Source organism: Haliaeetus leucocephalus, unplaced genomic scaffold (genome assembly GCF_000737465.1).
Source record: "Haliaeetus leucocephalus isolate CR32 unplaced genomic scaffold, Haliaeetus_leucocephalus-4.0 Scaffold605, whole genome shotgun sequence".
Taxonomy (NCBI): Eukaryota; Metazoa; Chordata; class Aves; order Accipitriformes; family Accipitridae; genus Haliaeetus; species Haliaeetus leucocephalus.
The window spans coordinates 955,080-976,557 of record NW_010973041.1 but is presented as its reverse complement, the minus strand read 5'-3'; the positions used below and the strand labels follow the sequence as shown (position 1 = coordinate 976,557).

The 21,478-nt window shown below is 52.5% G+C and overlaps 2 protein-coding genes across 3 annotated transcripts in view; one reads left to right on the top strand and one right to left on the bottom strand.

Annotated features, from left to right (window-relative positions):
* The first annotated feature begins 12,439 nt into the window (after window positions 1-12,439).
* On the top strand, window positions 12,440-16,506 carry HEMGN (hemogen). Of its 2 annotated transcripts, none has more exons than XM_010578112.1 (4): window positions 12,440-12,579; window positions 14,487-14,580; window positions 14,968-15,172; window positions 16,373-16,506. In XM_010578112.1, the coding sequence occupies exons 1-4, from the start codon at window positions 12,498-12,500 to the stop codon at window positions 16,379-16,381; spliced, it is 390 nt and encodes a 129-aa protein (XP_010576414.1). In that variant the 5' UTR covers window positions 12,440-12,497; the 3' UTR covers window positions 16,382-16,506. The 2 variants fall into 2 exon arrangements, with proteins under 2 accessions (XP_010576414.1, XP_010576413.1); XM_010578111.1 differs by having other exon boundaries at window positions 14,968-15,236.
* Window positions 16,507-18,500: 1,994 nt separating this feature from the next.
* FOXE1 (forkhead box E1 (thyroid transcription factor 2)) overlaps window positions 18,501-21,478 on the bottom strand; it is a 14,566-nt gene continuing 11,588 nt past the window's right edge. Inside the window, exon 3 of the mRNA XM_010578166.1 lies at window positions 18,501-18,680. Coding sequence (XP_010576468.1) covers window positions 18,501-18,680 — 180 coding nt within the window. The remainder of the gene's footprint in view (window positions 18,681-21,478) is intronic.

The window sequence follows — 21,478 nt, the reverse complement described above, 5'->3', positions numbered from 1 at the left end:
CTGTGTAATCACCCTGTCTTGCGCTCTTGCAGCCGACAGTATCACTGAGAAATTTTTGAATCATCAAACAAATAATGAGCATTACTCACTGCCTGCCACGTGGGAGTATTTACCCACAGTAATAAAGAGAGGAGGGAGGCAGCTGAAGGTGTGGTCTGCATCCAGAAATTCTGGCGAAACTGCCAGGAAGTGGTGATGGCTGGTCCCTGCCCCGGTTATACAGGGACACCTCCTCAGGTGTGAGGTTTTGGCTCCCCCACATATCCAAAGGAAAACCTCTGGTCACTTGCATCTCTGCTTTTTCTGTGTGCTAAGGAGAAGAACAAATCGGTCCTTCTCCCTCCTACTTGTGGGGAGACCTCAGGGTGAGTGCAGAGGCAGAACAGAGGCTATCATCGTCTAAAAAACATCTGGAGAAAGGGAGGGAGCTAAGGATGAAAATGAGCATGGTACTTGCCCTCCTCTTTTTGATTTCCACGCTCGTGCAACGGGAGGATAGACTGCAGGCTCTGGGCTTGGGCTGCACGAGCAAGGCAGCACGCTGCTCCCAGGTACTGTGGGTCCCCGGTGTTTGCTGGTATGCAAAAGCCCTGGGAGGAGAAGCAGAACAGAAGTTAGAATATCGGTGCGACTGCAGCAAGCTGGGAGGCCAAGAAGAGCCGTGAAATCCAGGAAAAGCAACAGATAACAGCAAGGGACCGGCAGGTCCTGCGTGGAGTGGTCACACCAAGGCCACAACACAGATAAGGGCACCAGGCAGACGTAGAGCAAGAGCGATGTGATGGCCTCCTGCCATCTGTGCCCAGCCAGACAGAAAGCTGGCAAACAGCACCGCCGTCACCTGGGAGGCAAAGGCTTAGTCAGGGCTCACGATGTGATGAGTGATACCGGGCAGCACGGACACGGGCGGGTGGGTGCCGGTGAACGTGTGGGAACAAGCACAAAGACAGGGGCAATGCCGTGAGGGAACAAGTGTGAGATCGGTTTTGGAAGAAGTCTGCTTCCTTGTTGCTGCCATCTCCAGCAGAGTTTCTCTGCCTTGCTGGTGGTGAGACTAAGCCTCCAGCTCTGCAGGCGAGCCCGGGACCTTCATACCTGCCCCTCCTGCACGACTTGCGGGGCTGTGGCTGCTGAGAGTGCAGGGAGGAGGTGGCAGAGCAGGACCCTCTCCCCTGTCCCAGGAGAAGCCAGAGGTGAGTCCAAGGCCAGTCCCAGATGCAGGGCATGGGGAGCAGCTCCCCCATGTGCTGCTGTACTGCTGGGAGCCCAGGACCTGCTGGGGAAAGCAGAAAGGTGCCCCTCTTCGTGATACCAGCAACACAGAGGAGGAAAGCCCAGGCTCAAATGCGTAACTCTCTCAGACGTAGCTGGAGCTGTGCGGGCAATGTGAGGGCAAGCAGCCACCAGAAAACCTCCTGTCCCATCCAAGGAAGAATTTCCCCACCTCTTCTTTGAGGGGGACAGTAGGCAGGACTCTCATAGGGGGCTGCAAGCCTGTGCTTGAGAGAAAAAGCAGGAAAAGACAAAACCAGTTTGCAAGAGGTGATTTCCCCTTTGTCATCTCTTAGTGTGTCATTTTAATTTGCTCTGCAAAGGCAGTGGCATTAGAATACCACTGAAGAACCAGGTGGAGGAAGATCAAGCCTCATATCAGCCAACAGCGTGCTGGTGGCAGGGCCCTCCAGGGCTCACCCACCAAACCTGGTGCACAGCAGGGCTTGGTCAGGGCATCCGCAGCTTTGTATATGGCCCACCGAGGACTGAGGTCTCCCACCTCCCTACTGGTTTGGGTTGTTCACCCTCTGGGGTAAGGTTTCTTTCCTAACTCCTGACCTGAACATCTCAGGGCTGCAGTTTGTGCCTGTTGCTTTTTATTCTGTCATCTGGCACTACCAAGAAGAGGTCGGCTCCATCAACTGCCCTTCCAGCAGTTGTAGGCTGCTATCAGATTCCCCCTTGGCCTCCCTGGTACTAGCCTAAACAAGACCAACTGGCCCCCGTGTGCCTCAGGAACAACTGCTAATGCAGTTAAATATTTACTTTAGTTGAGGGATTTCCAAAGTGGAATAATAATAAAAGCCAAAGGTTATTGAACTGTGTAAACTGCCTGAAGAGGGAATATAAAACATGTGCACAGCTGCCTCGGCAGAGCAGAGGAATGGTTCTGCAAGGGGAACCCTGAATCGGTCACCTTTCCCCTTCCCAAAACCTGGTCACAGCCCTGCTGAGTTGGGTGGAAGGACCTCTGAAGGGCAAGGATGGACGCAGCCTCATGCAGGGCCTGTACCCCTCTGGCCACGGTGGATGCTCACCAAGCTGTTCCCTCTTGTCTCAGCCGGCCGGAGCCAGCGTGAATGTTCCTAAGCCTCAGGTAAGACTGTGGGGAAGAAATGTCCTGAGCACAGTCATGGTCGGCTCCTCAGCAAGTGCAAATGTGTATGCTGTGGGTGTCTGGAGCTCTCCCAGCCTGCTGGTGATTTCTGCAGGACACCTAACCCCTGCCCACCCCTTGTGCACCCAGCACCTCCTACGCACTACCAGGGTGAAGGGCACCCTTCTTCTGGCCCAGACTTCATCTTGGCAAGTCTGTCCCAATGGAGTTTTTAGGCAACACTGGTCTTCAGCTATGATGCCAACTTTTTGCCCAGCGGTCCTCTTTTCCATCCTTCAACCTTCACCAATGGATTTTGATTCACCAGAAGAAGGTGGGGACAGGGGTGGAAAATTCAGCTTCTCAGAGAGAGGTGATGAGGATGCTCACATGGAAAGACAGACATCGAGCATCCAGTCTTGTAGGCAAAGCAGCTGGGATCTTCTGGGGTGGTGATGCTTGCTGAGAAGTTCTTCACTGAAGAGTTGGTGTCTCTGTAGCCCCAGTCTGTCGCACCCCATCCAGCAATGGGGTGGGCTTGCCACAGCATGACAGCAGGCCTCCGGTGTGTTTGAGATCCCCCTCCTGGGGTCCTGCCCAGTGCATTAGGCAGGTGAGTGTCTGCCTGGCTGGGTCTCATGGGATAATGCTCAGGCCACAGCGCAACCACCCAAATCAACCTGAATTTCCTGGCTTTTCCATGTGAAGTCTCCCAGCCCAAATGGACATACCTGCCACATACGAAGAATGGCAGCTGCAAAGCTGGGGGGCTGGTTCAGGCGAGACGTACCAAGAGGTAAACTGGCTGAGTGGAGCGGAGAAGAGCAGCATTGCCCAGCTCAGGCTACAGTGCAAAGGGGTTGTAAAGCACCCTCCAGTGCTGGTACCTGCAGCTGGCAAGTGGCACTGGGGTGGCTTATCAGTTGCATGAGAGCACCTACATGATCCCTCTGGGTGCACAGTCCAGCTGTTCCCAGCGCAGATCAAACACTGCTCAAAATGCTGCTTTTCCCAGCACTACTGAGATAAGTCCCCTATAAAGGCAGCCACGAGCGGAGCGAGGTGCATGAGCATGTGCACCTGAACAGACCATGCCTGCGAGGGAGCTGGTGGTGGTGGTGACGGCACTGGTGACTCTCATCACTGCTGGTGGTAAGCTCTGCTGCCGGCAGCTGGCTCTCCGGTGGCGGGTTGGGAACCGCAGAGGGACCAAAAATGGGTGGGAGGGCAGAAAGACCGAGAAACTCTGGTTTGGTGAACAGGGGAGGAGGGCAAGGAAACACAGTGGCAGTGTGGTGGGGAAGAAGGACCGGAGCAAACACACCGTGCCTTATTAGCAGTTCAGGGCAAGGGTTACAGGCTGGTTCATCAACCATATTGCACTCAGTAGAGGGACGGGATAGGGGACAGCCCACAATGTGAACAGGAACCAGGATGTGGGAGTACAGCACATACACTGGGATGGCAGCTACTGTCATTCCTGCCTCCATGAAGACCTGCAAGTCTTTGCAAGAGCACTATGTGCTCAGCATATTCAGGTGGGAAGCAGCTGTTTGTAGGCCCTGGAAAGCTGGTGCTACCTAGGCACGCGTAGTGGTGGTCCTGCAGCAGCCTGTGTGTGAGCCCTCATGCTCCCAGGACATTTGTGCATTGCACAGATGGGCTGTGAACTGGTGCTACTGCTCTGCCTGAGTGCAGAAAAGGAACCCACTGAATGCAGGTCTCCCTCGGGATGGCTATTGTCCAGCTGTGCAGTGTCACCCAGCCTCAGCCCTCTCAAAATACCCCATGTTCCCATGCAGTGCTGCATGCGTTCACATTTCCTGGGATGTGCTGGATGCTCTGTGGAGCTCCTGGTGCAGACTGGGAGAGAGGGCTGTCGGGACGGGGATTAGGGGGTGGGAACAGACGTTCCCAGCTTTGTCCCAGCAAGCTCAGCTGCGGATGGAGGCTGTGCACTGTGCTGCTGGGAGGGTGGGGGGGTGGCATGCAGTAAGCTGATCCCACCTCCTGAAACCCACACAGCTGATCTGTGTCCTGAGTGGGCCCCGCACAACCCTGCCTTCCCTTTGGTTTGGATGTGACCCTCTGTCAATGCCTCATGCTCCTGTCACAGGTGTGCCACTCTCACAGGTCTCTGCTCTGTTTCAGGGGCAGAGCTGAACGAAGGGAATGGCCTGAGAAGGGTAAGCGGTTTCTGGTTTTCTTTGTTCATGGCTTGAGATGGGATTTAGTGCCTGGCATGCCTGGGAGAAAGGCTGTTCCCAGCAATCATCCCCAGCCTCATGGGTACTGGTGCTCCAGCATCAAACCCGCATCAAAGCCCAGGTTGTGAGTCCCACTGAGGGATGCGGTGGTCTCTGCTCACTACTTTCCTGCTCTGTGTGTACTCCCTGTCCTGTCTGGGGCAGAGGGAACCAGGTCGCTAGTAGTACTTGCTCCTGCCTGGGTGCTGAGGGAGGAAGAGATGGGTGCTGCTGGCACTCAAATGTGTGCTGCGGTTTCTCCTTTCCAGCCCGTGTGTGGAGACATGGTTGAGCTGCAGGCCTGCCCCCTCCTGCACTTGCCTGTCTGTGGGACCGACGGGAACACCTACGCCAATGAATGCCAGCTCTGTGTGCAGCAAATGTAAGCTCATGCCTTCGGCAGAGACCTCCAGGGGTCTAATTTTGGGCGTCTGAAACTAGGCGCTTGTGAAATACTGTCATTCAGGCTCCCCCGTGCCTGGGGAAAGCCGTGGCAGATGGGAAACACACGTATTCCTGCTAGCAAAGTGGAAGAGGGCTTTTTCATGTCAGCTGAGCTGGGTGCTGGGCTGTGAAGCCTGTGAGCTTCACCCTCCTGTGCTGGCAGTGACAGTGGATAGGTGCAGGAATGTCCCTAGCTCTTGCCTGCGGGTTCCTGCCCCATCCTTGGCACCATGTTTAATGACTACTGTGCAGCTGCAGGCTGAGGGATCTAGCTTATTGTGTTGGCAGGGCACTAATCCCCCAGAAGAGCTGATTATTCATCCATTGGATCAGCTTGCTAAATCAGACCACCCTATGGCTGCATGATCATCGGATCCAAAAGGTGAGGTCAGGAGGCCATGGCCAGGAGACCCTCCAACACCAGTGCCTGCAAGCTGGCAATAAACCAGATGCTCTGTAGAGGATGGGAGAAGGTCCCACTGTCTGTGCTGCCTGCAATTAGAGAAGGGATAGGTGAACTTAGACAGGCAAAAAGGTCGACTAGGCATCTAGTCTGGACAGCCAAATAGAACCACTAAGTCCTTCAAAGGGACCTCTGTGAATGCAGATGCCCAGTTATGTGCCTCATGGCTCTTTTGGCAGAACTTCAAACCAAACTTGAGGACAAGGGCAACAGGGACCTCATGAGAAGCACAAGGGTTGCTTTGGGGCAGTGACTTTATCTAGGTTGGGAAGTGACTGTCTGGGCAGGGGTTCCTGCTAGTAAGGGACCGAGGATGAAGATCAGGTTGAACACAGGTCAGCAGTGCACTTGCACAGCAAATAACACAAACTGCGTGCTGGACTGCAGGAGGAGAGGGATGACCAGCTTGTCAAGGGAGGCTGCAAGGAGGTGTGGAGGAGCTGCGTCCAGCTAGTCTGGGGAAGGGGAGGCTTGGGGAGACCTCACAGCAGCCTACAGTTGCACATGGGATGGAGCCACACTCTTCTTGGTGGTAGCAGGTGATGCAACATGGGCAAGAGCCACAGGTAGCAGCCCCAGAAGGTACAGACTGGACATGGGGGAAACCCCTTCCCCAGGAGGGTGTTACACCACGGAGGTCGGGGGGGTCTCCATCCTTGGGGCATGGGTGGTTAGGGCTCAGACAGGGCCATGGCCACCATAACCCCACACTGGGGACAGCCCTGCTGAGAGCAGGTTGGGCTGGAGACCCACCACCAGCGCTGCACATGCGGGGAGGGGACATCTGTGGGCCAGGATGGCTTGCAGTCATCTCAGCTTTTTAGACAGGAAAATGAACAAGCCAATTTTATAATAGTCAGCTCTGTTCCATGGGCTGTACAGGAGCCAAAATACAACTTGAGGAGTATTTTTTTTGAGCTCTTACTCTTTTTTCCTATGTTATTCTAGGAAAACCAGGCAAGACATCCGGATTTTGAAGGATGGGGAGTGTCAAAATATCTAAGCTTTCTGGTAGCTTTCCTGAGCTTAGCAACAGGTGATTAATTGATCCTGTGTGCTCTTTCCTGATTGCACATTTAAGTTAGTGAAGGTGAATAATAAAATGACATGCACAATCTTATTTCAACATCACTTTTTTATGCAAGGCTGAGGGAAAACAGCACAAGCCAATTCTCACAAAGGGCTAGTAAAAGCATACAGTCAAAACATTCATTTCAAATCCACATCACAAAACAAGGCTCTGCACTGTGAGTATTCCTGTGAGAAAGGCCACAAGGGAGCAGCAAGAAACACACAGATCCCGATGAAGAAGGTCCTGAACAAGTGCAGGTTTTTTCTGCAGAGGCCATTTAGCAAAGGAAAAGTAAAGTTTCTTCAGCATGGGAGAAGAAAACTCCCTGACTCCCCTGTAAACACCACTGCTTCCAGAGCTGATATAAATTGAAAACAGTAACAGCTGCACTTCTCATACTAGATGTTATTCAGCTTTTTCTCCAAAAGCCTTTCACAAGCGGAATCAGCCCAGATAACACATGGGAGCATGGAAAGAGCCCAGGGGGAGACCCTGAACACAAGGGAACCCGGATCTCTGCTCCAGCACTTTAGAGCAACCTCCAAACTGAACTAATTACCCAGCAGATTAAAAGCTCTTCCCCAGGCTGAAGAGTCCTAGCCTGGCTCGTTGCTCAGAATTGTCCCGAGCTTTGATTGTCCCTGTTTTCCTTCCCCAGACCCTTTCCACTTCTGCACGGGAAAGGACACAGCTTGCTCACCTGTCCACAGCTGCTGCTATTAGACCATCTGCTTATTTGTCCCGGGGCTCTGCAACCCTGTTTGCCCCCTTCCAGTCCTCAGGTAGCAAGGGGGGGGGGGTGATCTGGCTACATGTTGCTCTCTGTGTTGCCACTCCTTCTGTGCAGACCTTCAGATGGTGTCTCCCCTGCACAGTAGCGAAGGGCTTTGGTGGGGTTATCATCCCCAAAACACTTCCATGGTGAGCAACACAAACGTCTTGCTCATCTCCCCCTGGGATTTTCTGCACCTGCTGCTGCCAACCCAACTGCAGGCAGGATGTATTCCGGCAGCTCTGTCCCAGCTCTCTGCCAGGGCTGAGGGGAAGATTTCGCCCAGCATAGCATGGTGCATAACTGGGACCTGTTCTCATGGGAGGGCAGGGGCAGCATCTCAGCCCCACGCAGTGGCTTGAGCCACACAGGCTGAGTGGCTGCAGCCTGTCATTGTGTATCCCAAGAGCCATGTCTACTTGCAGAGGCTAGGAAAGAGCAGCACAGACAATTTGGGGGGTCTACTAAAGAGGGAAACTGCATGCCTCCAGCACAACGTGGAGTGTTTATTCAGAAACTGCAGAGCTAAAGCACATACTTGTGGGCCAGACTTACAAGGTCAAAGTGTGGGAAGCCTCAGGATGGGATCAGTGTGTAGTCTACACACAGTGAATTCAGAGATACCCGTCCTCCCAGGGACTGGTGGATTTGCCTCTTTATCTCACATGGCTCAAAAACAAGTGTCAGAGCAAGGGGAGGCGAAAGGAGTGATTTAACACCACCACAAACCTCAGGAGCCGGTGCAGAATGGCTGGAGCCGGTCTGGTACAGAAAGTCTGACTCTGAAGGCCAGCAGATCTGTGTCTGGCAAGGTCAGGCGAGACTGAAGAGGCAGCTGGTGGATAGCAAGATGCCTGCAACGCACTGGTCTGTGGCAGGGGGTATGCATGTGGATTTGCACTTTTGCATACAGTTTTGCCTGTTGAATTTACCAATCTGTTTCCCATCTTTTCATGCTTCAGTCAAGGCAGGGGCAGAAAGGGATTATCTGCTTTCACAGGCACCATAGTTCATCACACAGAGCTACTAGTAGTCCCGCTCTCAGAGAAGCATGTTGCAATCAGGCAAGTTGCCCCCAAACCTGCCTCAAGTTGGAGTGAAGGACAAGCCTGAAAATTGCTTCTCTGTTGTTCTCATGCAAGACAAAACTGGAAGAAGTGCCCCTGACCCCCTGCTAGAATGACAGCCATATAACTCTCCCAGCTGCCCATGTTGATCCCCCTGATAACGGTGGGTTGAGGGCTGCATCCATGACTGCAGGGAGGGGTAGGCAGGTGTCTGGATATTGCCTTGCAGTAGCAATGCCAGATGGGGGTAAACAGAGATACCACTGAGTCTCATAAAGAGCTTTGACATCTACATAGATCCAAAGCCTTGGTGTTGCTGTGTCTGCAGTGACAGCAGTCCCAACACTGTCCAGAGGCAGGCCCAGTGGCAGGATCCAGTGCTAGGTCCAGCTGTCCCTTGGACAAAGCATTCCCAGGGCTTTTGGGTAGTGAAAGCCATGTCGGGGACCAGCATGGTGAGATGTACCCAAGGCGGCGGGGGGTCCCCTACCAAGCAGCTCCAATGACACTCAAGGAGCCTGTGACACTGGAGCTGCTCAGGTTGCTGGACATCTGGTTGAGCTCCTCCAGGTCCTCACCTAGGAAACTGGATGCATCAGTGAAGGTGACCCAGGGCTAGCTGAACCAAAATGTGGAGAGAAGGGGGAAGGAAGCAGTGCCTGGCACACTGTAAAGCGTCCAGCTGCAACAGCTCATGCAACTGAGACTGGCCAGAAAGTTTAACCTACTTGCACAAATTCACCCATAGCAAAGGGAAGGCAGCTTTGGCTATATCTGCTACAGAGCTCTGCTGGAGAAGAAGAGTGCTGTGTTGCTTGTGCTGATGGGGGACACAGAAGCAACACTGGGCTCTAAAATGAGTGTCTGAGCCCAGTGTTCCTGGCATTGTGGTCAAGTCTCTGCCTCTCAGTCCCTCCACTTCGGAGCAGAGACAACTTGAAACTAGGTGGTGGAGTCTGTAATTTCCACACTGTAATTTCCAAATGGGATCCCATGGAATAATAAAATCACTTCCTTGGCATTTAAAGTAATTCACACACAAAAGCCAAATCTTTACAGAGATTTCGGTCCTGAGAGATGCAAGTGCAGGCTCTGGAAGATTTTAAAGCCCATCTATTCCATTAAGCACCTCTAAAGACTCTGAGGGCACAGCAACTCTTTCTTTTACAAACATTCTTTACAATTCTATTGGTTTCTACCCAGCTAGAAGATGGCTGGAATGAAGAAACATTCCCAGTACCAGCTCTGCAGTGTCTTACGGCAATGTTTTGCTGAGTCAAGAGTCATTTATCAGACCTCACCAGGCTTTGGAGTGACTGAGTAGATGGGGGGGTGTGAGAAGCTCAGTTAGCTACAGCCTGAGCATGCACTCAGTTCCCATGGACCACTGAAACACCCGGGGATTTCCACCCTTTCTTTCATGTGGCATATCACCTGCAAGCAGCCCAGAATATGTCAAGCTCTTTGTATGCTTCCACATGTGATGTCCCGCTATGGCCAGGCATATAGAATCATAGAATAGAATCGTTTAGTTTGGAAAAGGCCCTTAAGATCATCTAGTCCAACTGTTAACCTAATGCTACCAAGTCCACCACTAAACCATGTCCCCCAAGTGCCACATCTACATGTCTTTTAATACCTCTCAGGATGGTGACTCAATCTCTTCCCTGGGCAACCTGTTCCAGTGCTTGACAACCCTTTTGGTGAAGAAATTTTTGCTAATATCCAATCTAAACCTTCCCTGGTGCAACTTGAGGCCATTTCCTCTCGTCCTATCTCTTGTTACTTGAGAGAAGAGACTGACACCCACCTCACTACAACCTTCTTTCAGGTAGTTGTAGAGAGTGATGAGGTCTCCCCTCTGCATCCTTTTCTCCAGGCTAAACAACCCCAGTTCCCTCAGCTGCTTCTCGTAGGACTTGTTCTCTAGACCTTTGACCAGCTTCATTGCTCTTCTTTGGGCACACACACCAGCACCTCAGTATCTTTCTTGTAGTGAGGAGTCCAAAACTGAACACAGTATTCGAGGTGTGGTATGTTTTCCCCCCCTCCCCAAGCACTGTCTTTGCACTGGAGCATCCTGCAAGATAGAGTTTTCAGGATGTCTGCATGAGGCAGGGTGACCCCAGGGCCGTGCAGCATCATACAGTACTGTAACATGGACACCCTCACCAGCATGGGACACCTTGCCTTCACTTGTGACTGAGCTACAAGAAAGTTCCCTGTGAATGACTTGGAAGCCTCACATCTCTTTATGCCTGCCATCCATGCTCCTGGCCCACCCTCCTGTATCAGAGTCTTCCCATATCTGCTCTGCTGCCACCACCCTGCTCCTTCTTTTGGGGCTGTTAAACCTGCCCCACCTCTCTGGAGGTACCATGTAATCTGCAGTGGACACAGGGGAGGAGCCCTAGAGCAAAGTGGTAACTCAAGGGATAAGCAGAAAGGGAGCAGAGATGACCACGGACCCCCAGGTTACATCTCAAGAAAACCTCATGCACAAAATTTCAAACTCTGGAGCTTCCAGGGACCTAGAGAGAGAACCTGCAGAGAGGAAAGGCTGTACATTAAAAAATTAAAAAGCCTGGCAAAAACTGGAGGCAGGCCAGATCTGCTTACTCCTGAGGAGCTGCTCTGCTGCAGGGCAGGTCTTGGGACTGCCCGAGGAGGTGGGATAATCCATACCATGAAAGGCAGCCAATTCCCAGAGCACCTGGGGGTAGCCACATTGTCAGGTTCTTCTACCAGTCTTGGAGCCACTTTGAAGTCTTTGGGGGGGGGGGGGTAGGGGCACCATCACCTCACCAGAGCATAAGCAGTTGAATATCTAATGGGGAAAAGTGCTGGTAGAAGCTGAATCCCAAATACTCTGGCACTGAGCGTGTTAGAAACTGGCCAAAGTGGGGACGAGTCCCTGGTCCAGCAGAATGGTTATACACAGGTATAATCTTAAGCTTTTCTGCGCTATCCCAGCACAGGAAACTCTGAAGGCAAGAGGAGGCCAGGATTGCCACCTCATTCCAAATGCAGGAAACTGAGGCAGACTGACCTGGGGGCCCAGCCATGCAGACCACAGAGCAGGGAGCAGGATCTCAGGATTGAAGCCATTGTACCAAGCAGAAGCTTCCTCTTTGCAGCTGTACTGGCCCTGAAGAAGGTCCTACATAGACTGCACGAGCCTGCATGCTGTGCAGGTCTGGGGCTACGATGGGCAACAGGGAGCTGGGAGCAACCACTAAAGGATACCCTCCTATGGGAGCAAGGGACCCTGGTTTTACTGGGGCTGCCCATTCCCATCCTGCTTCATGAGGAAGGTGCTTTGCTCATAGCCTTGATCCACCGGGTGCTGGACCAGCGAGTCATTGGGAAGTCCTCAACATGCACAGGCCCTTGGCTGGAGTCCTGGTATGGATTCATTATTCTGTCTGGATTTCTCAGGAAGGTGGTGTAGCCCTTGCACAGGTCACATGAATTTGGCAGTCTCCATCCTTAGGGGTTTTCAAAACATATGATGCTACAGCCACCCTGACCTCGTGCAGCAGACAGTCCTGCTGTGAGGGGGGGCTGGAGTGGAGATGGAAGTCCCTTCCCACTAGCACTGCTAGGGTCCTATGCAAACACCTTTCAAACAGCACACATCCCATTTCACACCTTGCAAGGGGTCCACAAGGACTAAAAACACCTCCCTGCACCTCACTCTGGAAACCAGCAGTGAGGCAGTGCAGCATCCTGCCCTGCCATGCAGCTTCTCTCTACTACAAAGGAGGGCATTTAAGTCACAGTTTAGCAGCAGTTAGTGTAAATTTCCTACTTTAAGTGGTTGCTGTATAAAAGTACTAACATGTTTTGCAATCCACGCAGTAGAGCCTGGGCAGAGACTCGTGCACCTTTGCACTCTGATAAGGAGAATATTATTGGTCTACTAGTGGCCTAGCCAGATAAGAGGTTTGGGGCGGGCAGTCTGCGTTTTTTTTTTCTCAAGCTCTCATTATTCTGCACCAGTATCTCCAGATGCTGTTCGTGGGGAACTAAGCTGCTTTCTATCTAAAACTGCAAAGAGCGATGGAGAGTTTAAGCAAAGACCTTGCCTATTCGGACTCATCCCAGCCACCCTCCGCAAACAGGGAGGAGTATGCCATGCCAGGTAATGATGACAATATTCCCAATTTAAGTTTTTGGAGAGAAGAGAGAATGATCTTTGTCACTGGTGGTTTCTAAAAAAGGAGTTAATAATTGCCAGTTTATGCTTGGGGGATGGAGGATGTGCATTTAACTGCAAATATATGTGTCTTTTTCTGAGTTGTGTTTCTGATTATAAAGGCAGAAGCACCTATAAAGGCTTTTCAACTTGGACAAAGTCCCTCAGGCAGCATCAATATATTGTCTGTTTGCAGACTGGCAATACTCTCTCATTGTTCTCTTAGCTTGATGGATTTTTTTCTTTTCATTTCATCTCTGTATCTTTGTATCCTCTGCTAAATAATTTTTCATCAGCATGCCGATGTTTTACCGTGATCTTTCCTGCCTAGTGCTAGCAGGGGACCGGCAGCTTTGGAGCAGCCGTGGGAGTACTCTCTTGGACTGGTTAGAAATAAATGAGGGGTGTTTGCTACCTGTGCAAAACAATTTGCTTGGGATGGGTTGGGAAGGAGACTGATTGCAAGCAGCTAAAAATACTTTTATGGCTCATAAGACATTTTGAAAGGGAAAGAAAGTTACCTTGGCTGCAAAGAGATGTGCAAGGGATTATGCACTTCAGTCGTTAAACTGAAGCCCTGTGAGCCCTGTGTGGATCCTGCTACTACAACTTGTAGCCTCATCTTCCCAGGCAGCTTCATGCCTTTTGCTATGTGGATGGCAGAGTCATCTCTCGCTGGCTGTGCCCTGTGGCCTTTGATACTCCTTCACATTGAGAAGCAGCTTCCCATTTGGGGAACATCTACTTGGCTGTACGGTGTGCAGTCCAAGTGCAGTGTTTTTCGTCTCAGAGGCTGACACTTTCTCTGGTCATGCCGAGATGCGCTTGCCATAACTGAGATACTCTGGCACTGTTGTTGTATGTGGCGTTGTATGTTCAAATCTGTATCACATCCTGCTGTGCCTTTTCTCTTTGGTCTGGTTAGGCTGGAATTTTTTTAGGAAAGGAGCCGTCTTCTCCCATACAGCTCTACTGTGCTCCAAGCAAAGGGGAGTCCTTGAACTACCGTACAAAAACCAGCAATAAAAAAACAGAAAAACTAATAGGCAACAACAGAAAGTAGGATTTTTTTTTTACTTTGTGGTTGTGATGGTGGCTGTTATTATTAGACAGCACTTGGAATACCAAGCCCAGATTTAGGCAGCTCTGGGCACAGGAAAGACAAAGGCATACTGGGGTGAGTCCAGTTCTCCCAGCTGGACAAGGGAATGATGACCATTCTTCACCAATTTGACCTAATACTTTAGTGTGAGCTGAGGCTCTTTGTCGAACGAGCTGTATCTGATTACATCTGGAAGGAGCAGGTCATAGTGTTGCTTTTTTATTGTGTGGGTTTTGTTGAAACTATAAAAATCAGTGCTTTTGTGACCTCTTCAGTGTACGCATGGGAAGAGTCCCCACTTGTTCCCAGACCCAGGGGAGTGGTGTTGCTTCTGAACAAAGCTGTTTTTCTCAAGGGAGCACTGTTGTGCTACTTGATCTAAGCCAAGGGATTTCATGGTGTCCTCATGGCATGGGAAGCCTGCCCCATGCTTCCATCAGGCTCCAGGTCCCTACAGTGCTAGGTAGGTTGGACAAGAGTCGCCCCAAGGCTGCAGCAGCAGGAAGAAAAATGCAACTAGAAATTTAGCGTAACATCCAGTGCCGGAGCCTGGGAGCTTTGGGTGGTGTGTCATCAGATCCTAGCCACTGAGGCTGAGCTGGAAGTACAGCACCCAAGCAGTTTTGTATCAAGACCCACTTCGTGACAGAAACAGCATGGTCTCTTGCATCAGTCCTCTGTCACCAGACAGGGAGGGATCAAACTGTCCCTTGGTCAGGATCTCATGTTTGCACTTAATTTGTCCTTGTAGATGTCAGCATCACCCGTCGCTTGAGAGACCGGGAAATGCTCCGGAAAAGAAGAGCTGAAGCCCATGAGAAAGACTCAGTTCAGTGGGTTCTGAGGTGAATCTCATTTATGCTTTAAGCCCCATCAATCTTCAGTGGGGGAGGGTGACCTGCAGCCGGTAGCTGCTGAAGGTCTAGGCAGGTGTTGGGGGGCAGAGGTGTGGGGGGGGGAGGGTGGGTTATGTAGGTGGTAGGTTGGGTGCCAAGCAATCCTCAACCACAGCGTGGGGCTGGGGAAAAAATTGGTGCCCAAGCTCCTGCCTGCCAGTGCAGCCACAAGAGGCTGCCGTGCAGGGCTGGGGAGGAGGGCTGCAGAAATGCAGCTTCTGCTGGGATGGACGGGGTCACGATCCCAGAAGGGGGGCTGGCAAAGCAGCCTTGGCACAGGAGGGAAAGTCCTCCGCCCCACACCCAACTCTTTGCCCCTGTGAAATCCCCCGGCAGGGATTACAAGAAGATCAAACGGCAAAAGAGAAGCAGAGGAGGCAGGCGAGGACGAGGCCGCCAGCCTGTGATGGAGCCCAGCCAGGAGCCAGAACTGGAGCTGGACCCCCAGCCCAACCCGCAGGAGGAGGCTGAGCCAGTGCCCTCCAGTCCAGCACTGCCTGAGCCGGTGCATCAATTGCCCGTGCTGACAATCCAGGACCTGGTCAGTGAGATGGAACTGGGAGCGGCAGAGGGGGAGCAGGGAGCCATGATCGAGGATCCCGTGGGTGAGCTGCCGGAGGGCCACTGGCCCTGTGGGGGCTCGGGGGGGCAGTGCAGTGCCGCCTCTTGAGGACTGTCGGCCAAGGTTGCCCACCTTATCATGGCACCACCAGGGCACAGGTCCCTGCCCCACCAAACACAGCTTGGGTAGTTGTGAAATGGTGGTGGGGGATGCTGGAGCTGTGGCAGCAGATACCACTCTCCAAGTCACAGGGAGTGACAAAAAGCCCACTGCTGTCAGCAGAGTCATTGGCATGGGGTCTGTGGTGCCTGGTCCTAAATAGGTCCTTGTCCTAAGGACACCCCTGGTCTCTGCCAAGAGCCAGGGTAGGGCAGAGAGGCTGTGGAGAGAAGATGTGGTCTCTTGAGGCCAGAGCTGGTCAGGGAGAGCCGAAGCCCAGACACGCTCTGTCCACAGTCCACCTGGTTTGGGGGCTGTCACCAGGGTGGAGGGGGAGGGAAAGGTGGGCACTAGGGCAAGGGGTGGGTGTCTGCAGGGGACTACCCCTTTGAAATCTGTCAGGACCGAGGCATGGAGGGCACTAAGCTGGTCTGAATGGCAGATTGCCATCTGGGCTCAGGAAATCCATTTACAGCTAATGCAGCTGGGGCCAGCAGGAGTTGCTCCCAGATCTGGCTTGGGAAAAGGAGAGCACATTTACTTTAGTGGCCAGTGGGCCAAGCCTGCAGGTTGCTTCAAAACCAAGAAAACCTAGGATCTGCTTCAGAGGTGGTGAGCCTGACCTGCAATTAATGAATTTCCAGCAACGTCTGTGCCAGGGAAGGAGAAAAGACCTTTCACTGCAAGGCGTGCAATGCCCTCATGCCAAGGAAAAAAAACATACTGCATCCTAGGGACTGGGTCTGACTGGGGCACATCACACGAGTCCAGCTCCCAGCCCTGAGATCTTGAAATGGGCTGTGTTTATTTGCCTCCTGCCTTTAAACCCGCTGGGGCTTTACCCTCTCCAACTCCCCTCCACAGCCCCGGGGACTGCCGTGTCCTTTGAAAAGCAGGTAGACCACTGGGAGCTACCTAACATCACAAGCAATTGCAGGAGCCTCGCCATGGGGGCTTTAGCATGGCATGGAGGGGTAATGCATGAGAGACCCCCAATATGAAATTATCTGTCTCTTACAGGCCTTGTAGGTGAAGAAGACTTGCTGAAACCAGCAGAAGCAGAAATACCAGAAGCTTTGAATATTCCTCTGGAAAATGAATACCGGGATGATGAGTACAGCACAGATATTCTATTTTAATTTGCTGTTGGTGGTTTTTTTTTTTTCCCCAATGTTTTGACTCCTGCATGATAAACTCTGATAAGTACTGGACCAGCTCTTTCCTTGTGAGTAATAAAGCCCGCACTTTCCTGATCACTCTGCTTTCTATGCTTCTTTCAGGTTACGATGAGGGGGAACGTGGTTGCTTGCATAAAGGCAATCCTTTCCGAGGTGCCTGCTGCCTGCGGTCCATGAGGCCCCCCCAGCCGTCTCTGCCAGCAGGCTGTTCCACCTGGGTGGTGGTCCCATGGAGGGCTGCACAGTGCCCCACCATGCTGCAGTTTAAGCGTACAGACCAGCGTCCCTCCATGTTTCTGAAAGGCATTTCTGATTTGCAGAAATGCAAGTGGCATTGTGAAGCTGAATCCCACCATGATTTTTAGCTGGCTGGAGCAGCCCAGCTTGGGCTTTTTCCTGCACCCGATAAATCCTACAGCCCCTTGTGTTATCATCTTCAGTCTGAAGGTCTTTCTCACAGTCTGTTCTCCTCCTTGGTAAACAGCTTGCTTTCCTAGAGCCTGGAAAGCATTTTGTTTCAATTTCTGGGCAACCTCACACTAAACTTGCTGAGCTGCTGCGTTAGGCAAACAAAAGGTGGTTGAAAACAGCCGAATGTGACAGGCTGAAACTTGGCTGAACCATACACTTCTGTGAGGGAAATGCCGTTTGGGGCAAAGACAGGAGCCACTCTGCACAGCTTGCCGTGCCCTTGGATCCCCAGCCACACACACAGGATTTCTCCTGAAGCCAGGAAGGAAGGGGGCACCCTCTTTCTCTTCCCACATTTTGGGTCTTGTGGTCTCTCCTGTGTGTGGCAGGAGGGGTGGCTCTCATGTTCCTGTAATATCCTGACACAGAGAGTCTTTCTCCTCTTGGGGTGGGGTGGAAGTCTCTATTGCTATTACCTGAGTTACCAAGGGCCTGTCTCCCAGAGCACAGGACTGGCCAGGCACTGAGGTCACCCTCGATTTGGGGGATTTATAGATTTTTTGTGGCTCCAGAGATGTTGCTGCTGCTGTCCCAGAGCCCTGCAGGCTCTGTGTCTCAGCAGATGTGACATCTCACTGGTGACACCAGTAATGTCATCTTTTGAGTGACAGGATGGACATCACTGACTCCTGCCCCTGCTTCAGTCCCAGGCACGTCGCATGAGGGGCAAGTGCTCACAAGCACTTAGCACAGCCTCCCCACCCCAAAATCCTGGGATGACCTCTGCAGTTACACCGCCAGCAGCTCTAAAGCACCTGGTGTGTGTCAAAGCAGAAAGCATCCAGCAGCCCCATAACTAAGCAAATGCAGCCCATACCCCGTGAGCAGCTCCTGGAGGGACAGCTCTCCCTACACAGGTGTCCTGGCACTGTTTTGGTCTCCATAGTCATCTCAGCTAACACACGGTTGCGCTATCCCCTTGAGTGACCGATACTGGTGGGAGCAGAGCAAGATCTCTCACCTTCTGCCATGAACTACCCAAACCTCATTCACAACCCCAAATACTTAAGGCATAACCAGAGGGCCTCGCAGAAGCCCTGCAGCGTGGAGGGAGCTGTAGCTGGGGGAGGGATGCTGACCGCAGACCAAGGCACTGGGTGAAGGCAGCTGAGGCTGCACGGGCCTGAAGGGGAGCCAGAGGCAGAATGCCATGTTATGGTTGAGCACCACCACAAAATCTGTGCTGGGGTCCTCCCGCAAGTGTGATGCTGCGTTGCAAGGAGGCTGGTCTGTAGGTTCTGCTGCAGGCAGGCAGGCAGGCCAGGAGACCCTGCCACCTGGCAGAGCCCCACACGTTCCGTGGTGAAGGCCAGGAAAAGCTAGTGGCTCTTTCCAGCTCTCCAGCCCTCTGCAGTGCTCACAGAGGAGGTGAGGGAGAAATTGGCTGCGCTGCCCACCTCCACATCTGCAGGCATTTAGGCTCACCTGGTTTCCACAGCTCTTTAAATTTTGGGGAGAAGAAACTTCTGGGAGGCTTTAGACTCGTCTCACAGCTCCTGTCAGTCAAGGAGGGCACAAAACAATCTACCATCTCCCTCCTTCTCCGGTGTTGAAGTGGAGCTGTAGGAAGTGGCGAAGGCCTGGCAGGGTGAATTCTCTATGAACACGGGGCAACGCTCATTGCTGAAACACGTGTGGACAGCGGTGCCGATCCTGTGCCGCAAGGACTGGAGAGCTCCCTGTGGGCAGAGGCTCACAGGGACCAGAGAAAGCACCTCTGTCCATCTCTGCAGAGATGGCTTTGGTGGCCATGAGGTCCTGGGGTCACACCGGGTACCACACGCTCTGTCTTAGCGCTGCTCTTACTCTAACTGGCTTCTTTGGCAGCCGGTAAGAAAGATGTACCTGCAAGCAACAAATCTTATCACAAAATAACCAAGGGAAAGATAAAGCCTTCCTTATCAGCACTTTCACTCACAAGGTACTGTTTTTTTCTCTGACGAGAGGACAGATAACAGAGCTCTTGCTTATGCAGATGGGGTTTAGGTGCAAAGCTGGACAAGTAGAGGTCCATGTGCATCCCTGAGGTAGGTCCTGCTGTCTGAATGGAGCTGGGGATGGGCTAGCAACAGTGGCTGTATCTAGGGGAGGGAGGCTGCTGTTTTGCAGATTGCATCACCTTCTCCCTCCTTTCCCTCCTTCCTGAGCCCCAGAGAGATGTCTTTACCCAGGGCTGTTAACAGAGTGTGCAATGAAGGTCATTTTTACCCTCTGAGGTGACAAGTAGGGTCTGGGTCTGACACGAAGGGGAAGGGCTGGGGGAGGTCAGAGACCTTTAACTGACTGCAGCCTTCTGGATGATGAAGAGCGGGTAATGGGTGCAGGGAGAGGGGGTTGTAGTGAGGTGGGTGTTGGTCTCTTCTGTCAGGTGGCTGGAGATGGGACAAGAGGAAATGGCCTCAAGTTGAGGCAAGGGAGATTTAGGTTAGATATTAGGAAATTTTTTTTTACTGAGAGGGTTGTCAAACATTGGAATGGGCTGCCCAGGGAAGTGGCTGAGTCACCATCCCTGGAGATATTAAAAAAGCAAGCGGACAGGGTAATTCAGGACATGGTTTAGTGGGCATTGTTGACGGTTGGACTCGATGATCTTGAAGGTCTTTTCCAACCTAAATGATTCTATGATTCTATGAGAGGGCTTCTGAGCTATGGGGCCAGCACAGGGAGCTGGGTCAGTGCCTGACACAATGCTCCCCTCCTTGCTGTGCCGTACCGGTGAGAGGGCTGCATGACGCTCTTCCAGGATGCCCTGACCTGCTACCTGAGCCATGCGGACCAAGGCAGGCATGCTGTGATATGCAGTGAGTATGACCACCATGATTCTCTCCTCAGTCCTGAGATTCAGGTTGGTGTTTGTTAATGTCAACTGGGCTGGGCTGACCATGCTGCTGTGAGCTCACGTCAGGGCCGTGGGTCCTGTCCCCATGACCTGCAGAGCATGGGGAGCGATCCCGAGGGCTAACAGCTGTGACAGGACAGCTAAGGAGAGGGAAGCTGACACCATATCCAGGAGAACCAGACTCTCCTCTGCCGACTGCCAATTATACTTCAATATCCTTCCAGGAAACATGCTTCCAGCTCGATGGGAGAAGAGAGGTGGTTTGGTTGGTGCACCCTGGCTTCCCACTTCTCAAATTGCCCTTGTGAAACAGGGCCCCCCACATCTGCAGAAAGTCAGGGGTGATTTGTAGCAGGCTGTTTCTCATGGGTGATGTTTTGAGGTGGGAGGGTTTTCCGGTCCTTGGCAGAAGTGAAGTCATAGCTAAGCCTGAGCAGAAAGTGGGCCAGCAACTTACAGCCAGAGGCCACAAGAGGTCAGCGAAAAGCCTTTCCACCCTGCAAGAGCCTGGTCTTGCAGAGATAAGAAAACTTTCTGGCTGATTTACCAATATTGACTTTAAGCAGTAAATCCTGGTGACGGCAAATACCCACTCCCTCTTTGGTCACTGTTTCCTGGTCAGAGCATGTTAGCTCTGATCCTTCCCATTCTGTGTTTGCCATTTAAATAAGTACCTCTCTAATACTGCCAGGGCTGCCACAGAGTGCAGCTCTATGCCCAGCTGGGCTCAGCAGTGCTCCACCGGCTGGCCTGGCTCTCCTGTTCCACCAGGAAATGATATAACTGTAGAAAAAGTTAAGTGGGAAGAGATCTCTGGAAATCTTGACTCCAACCCCTGCTCAAAGCATGGCTCACTCTGAGCAGACTTCTTAGGGCTTTTTCCAACCAAGTGTTGACCATCTCCAAGATTGGAGATGCCCCCCTCCCTGGTCCCCATCCTAGGGCTGCCCCGCTCTCAAGGGAAGAAGGTTTTTCCTTACGTCCAACCAGACTTTCCCTCGTCACAGCTTTTGCTCCTTGCCTCTTGCCCCATCATGGTGCACTTCAGAGAAGACCTCACCTTCATCTTCGCTGTAACCCTCTCTAGGACGGCAAGTTAGACTCCACGCTCGCCTTCTCTGCTCCAGGTGAACAAACCTGATTCCCTCAGTCTGTCCTGTGCTCCAGCTCCCTATCTCGACGGCCTCAGCTGGGCTCCAGTCTTTCTTGTACTGGGTCACCCTAACTGGATCCAGCATTCCTCGTGTGGGCTCACCCACATCAAGCAGGGGGTATGGCCGCTTGCCTCAGCCCACAGGCTGAAGCTCAGTCCGTCTCCATGGCCTTGGGGCTTTGGGCACGATCGTGCCTTTGCCTCCCCCAGACTGCCGGAGGTTTTCGCAGAAACACAGAGCAAAGAGACCAAGACACAGCTTGTGCGGCAAAGCAGCGTGCTCTGAACTTCACAGCCTTAACTGCGATTCTTTTTCCAACCCTCTTCTGTACACACCGTCTCCCAAGTCGCCTGCAAAAGCGCAGCCAACGGCGGCTGAGCGCCCCCCCGCCCTCCCAGTTACAACCCAAGGCCGCAGCGAAAGCAGCCGCCGCCGTCCCGCCAGGCTTTCTGCAAGCCTGCAAAGCGCTGCAAACCGCGGCGGC

Bases quoted from the DNA above. Each gene is read 5' to 3' on its own strand.
- HEMGN (XM_010578111.1), top strand. From the start codon at position 12,498: ATGGAGAGTTTAAGCAAAGACCTTGCCTATTCGGACTCATCCCAGCCA. The intron at 12,580-14,486 runs GTAATGATGACA...TTGTCCTTGTAG, and splicing joins GGAGGAGTATGCCATGCCAG to ATGTCAGCATCACCCGTCGC. The intron at 15,237-16,372 runs GTGAGCTGCCGG...TGTCTCTTACAG, and splicing joins CATGATCGAGGATCCCGTGG to GCCTTGTAGGTGAAGAAGAC.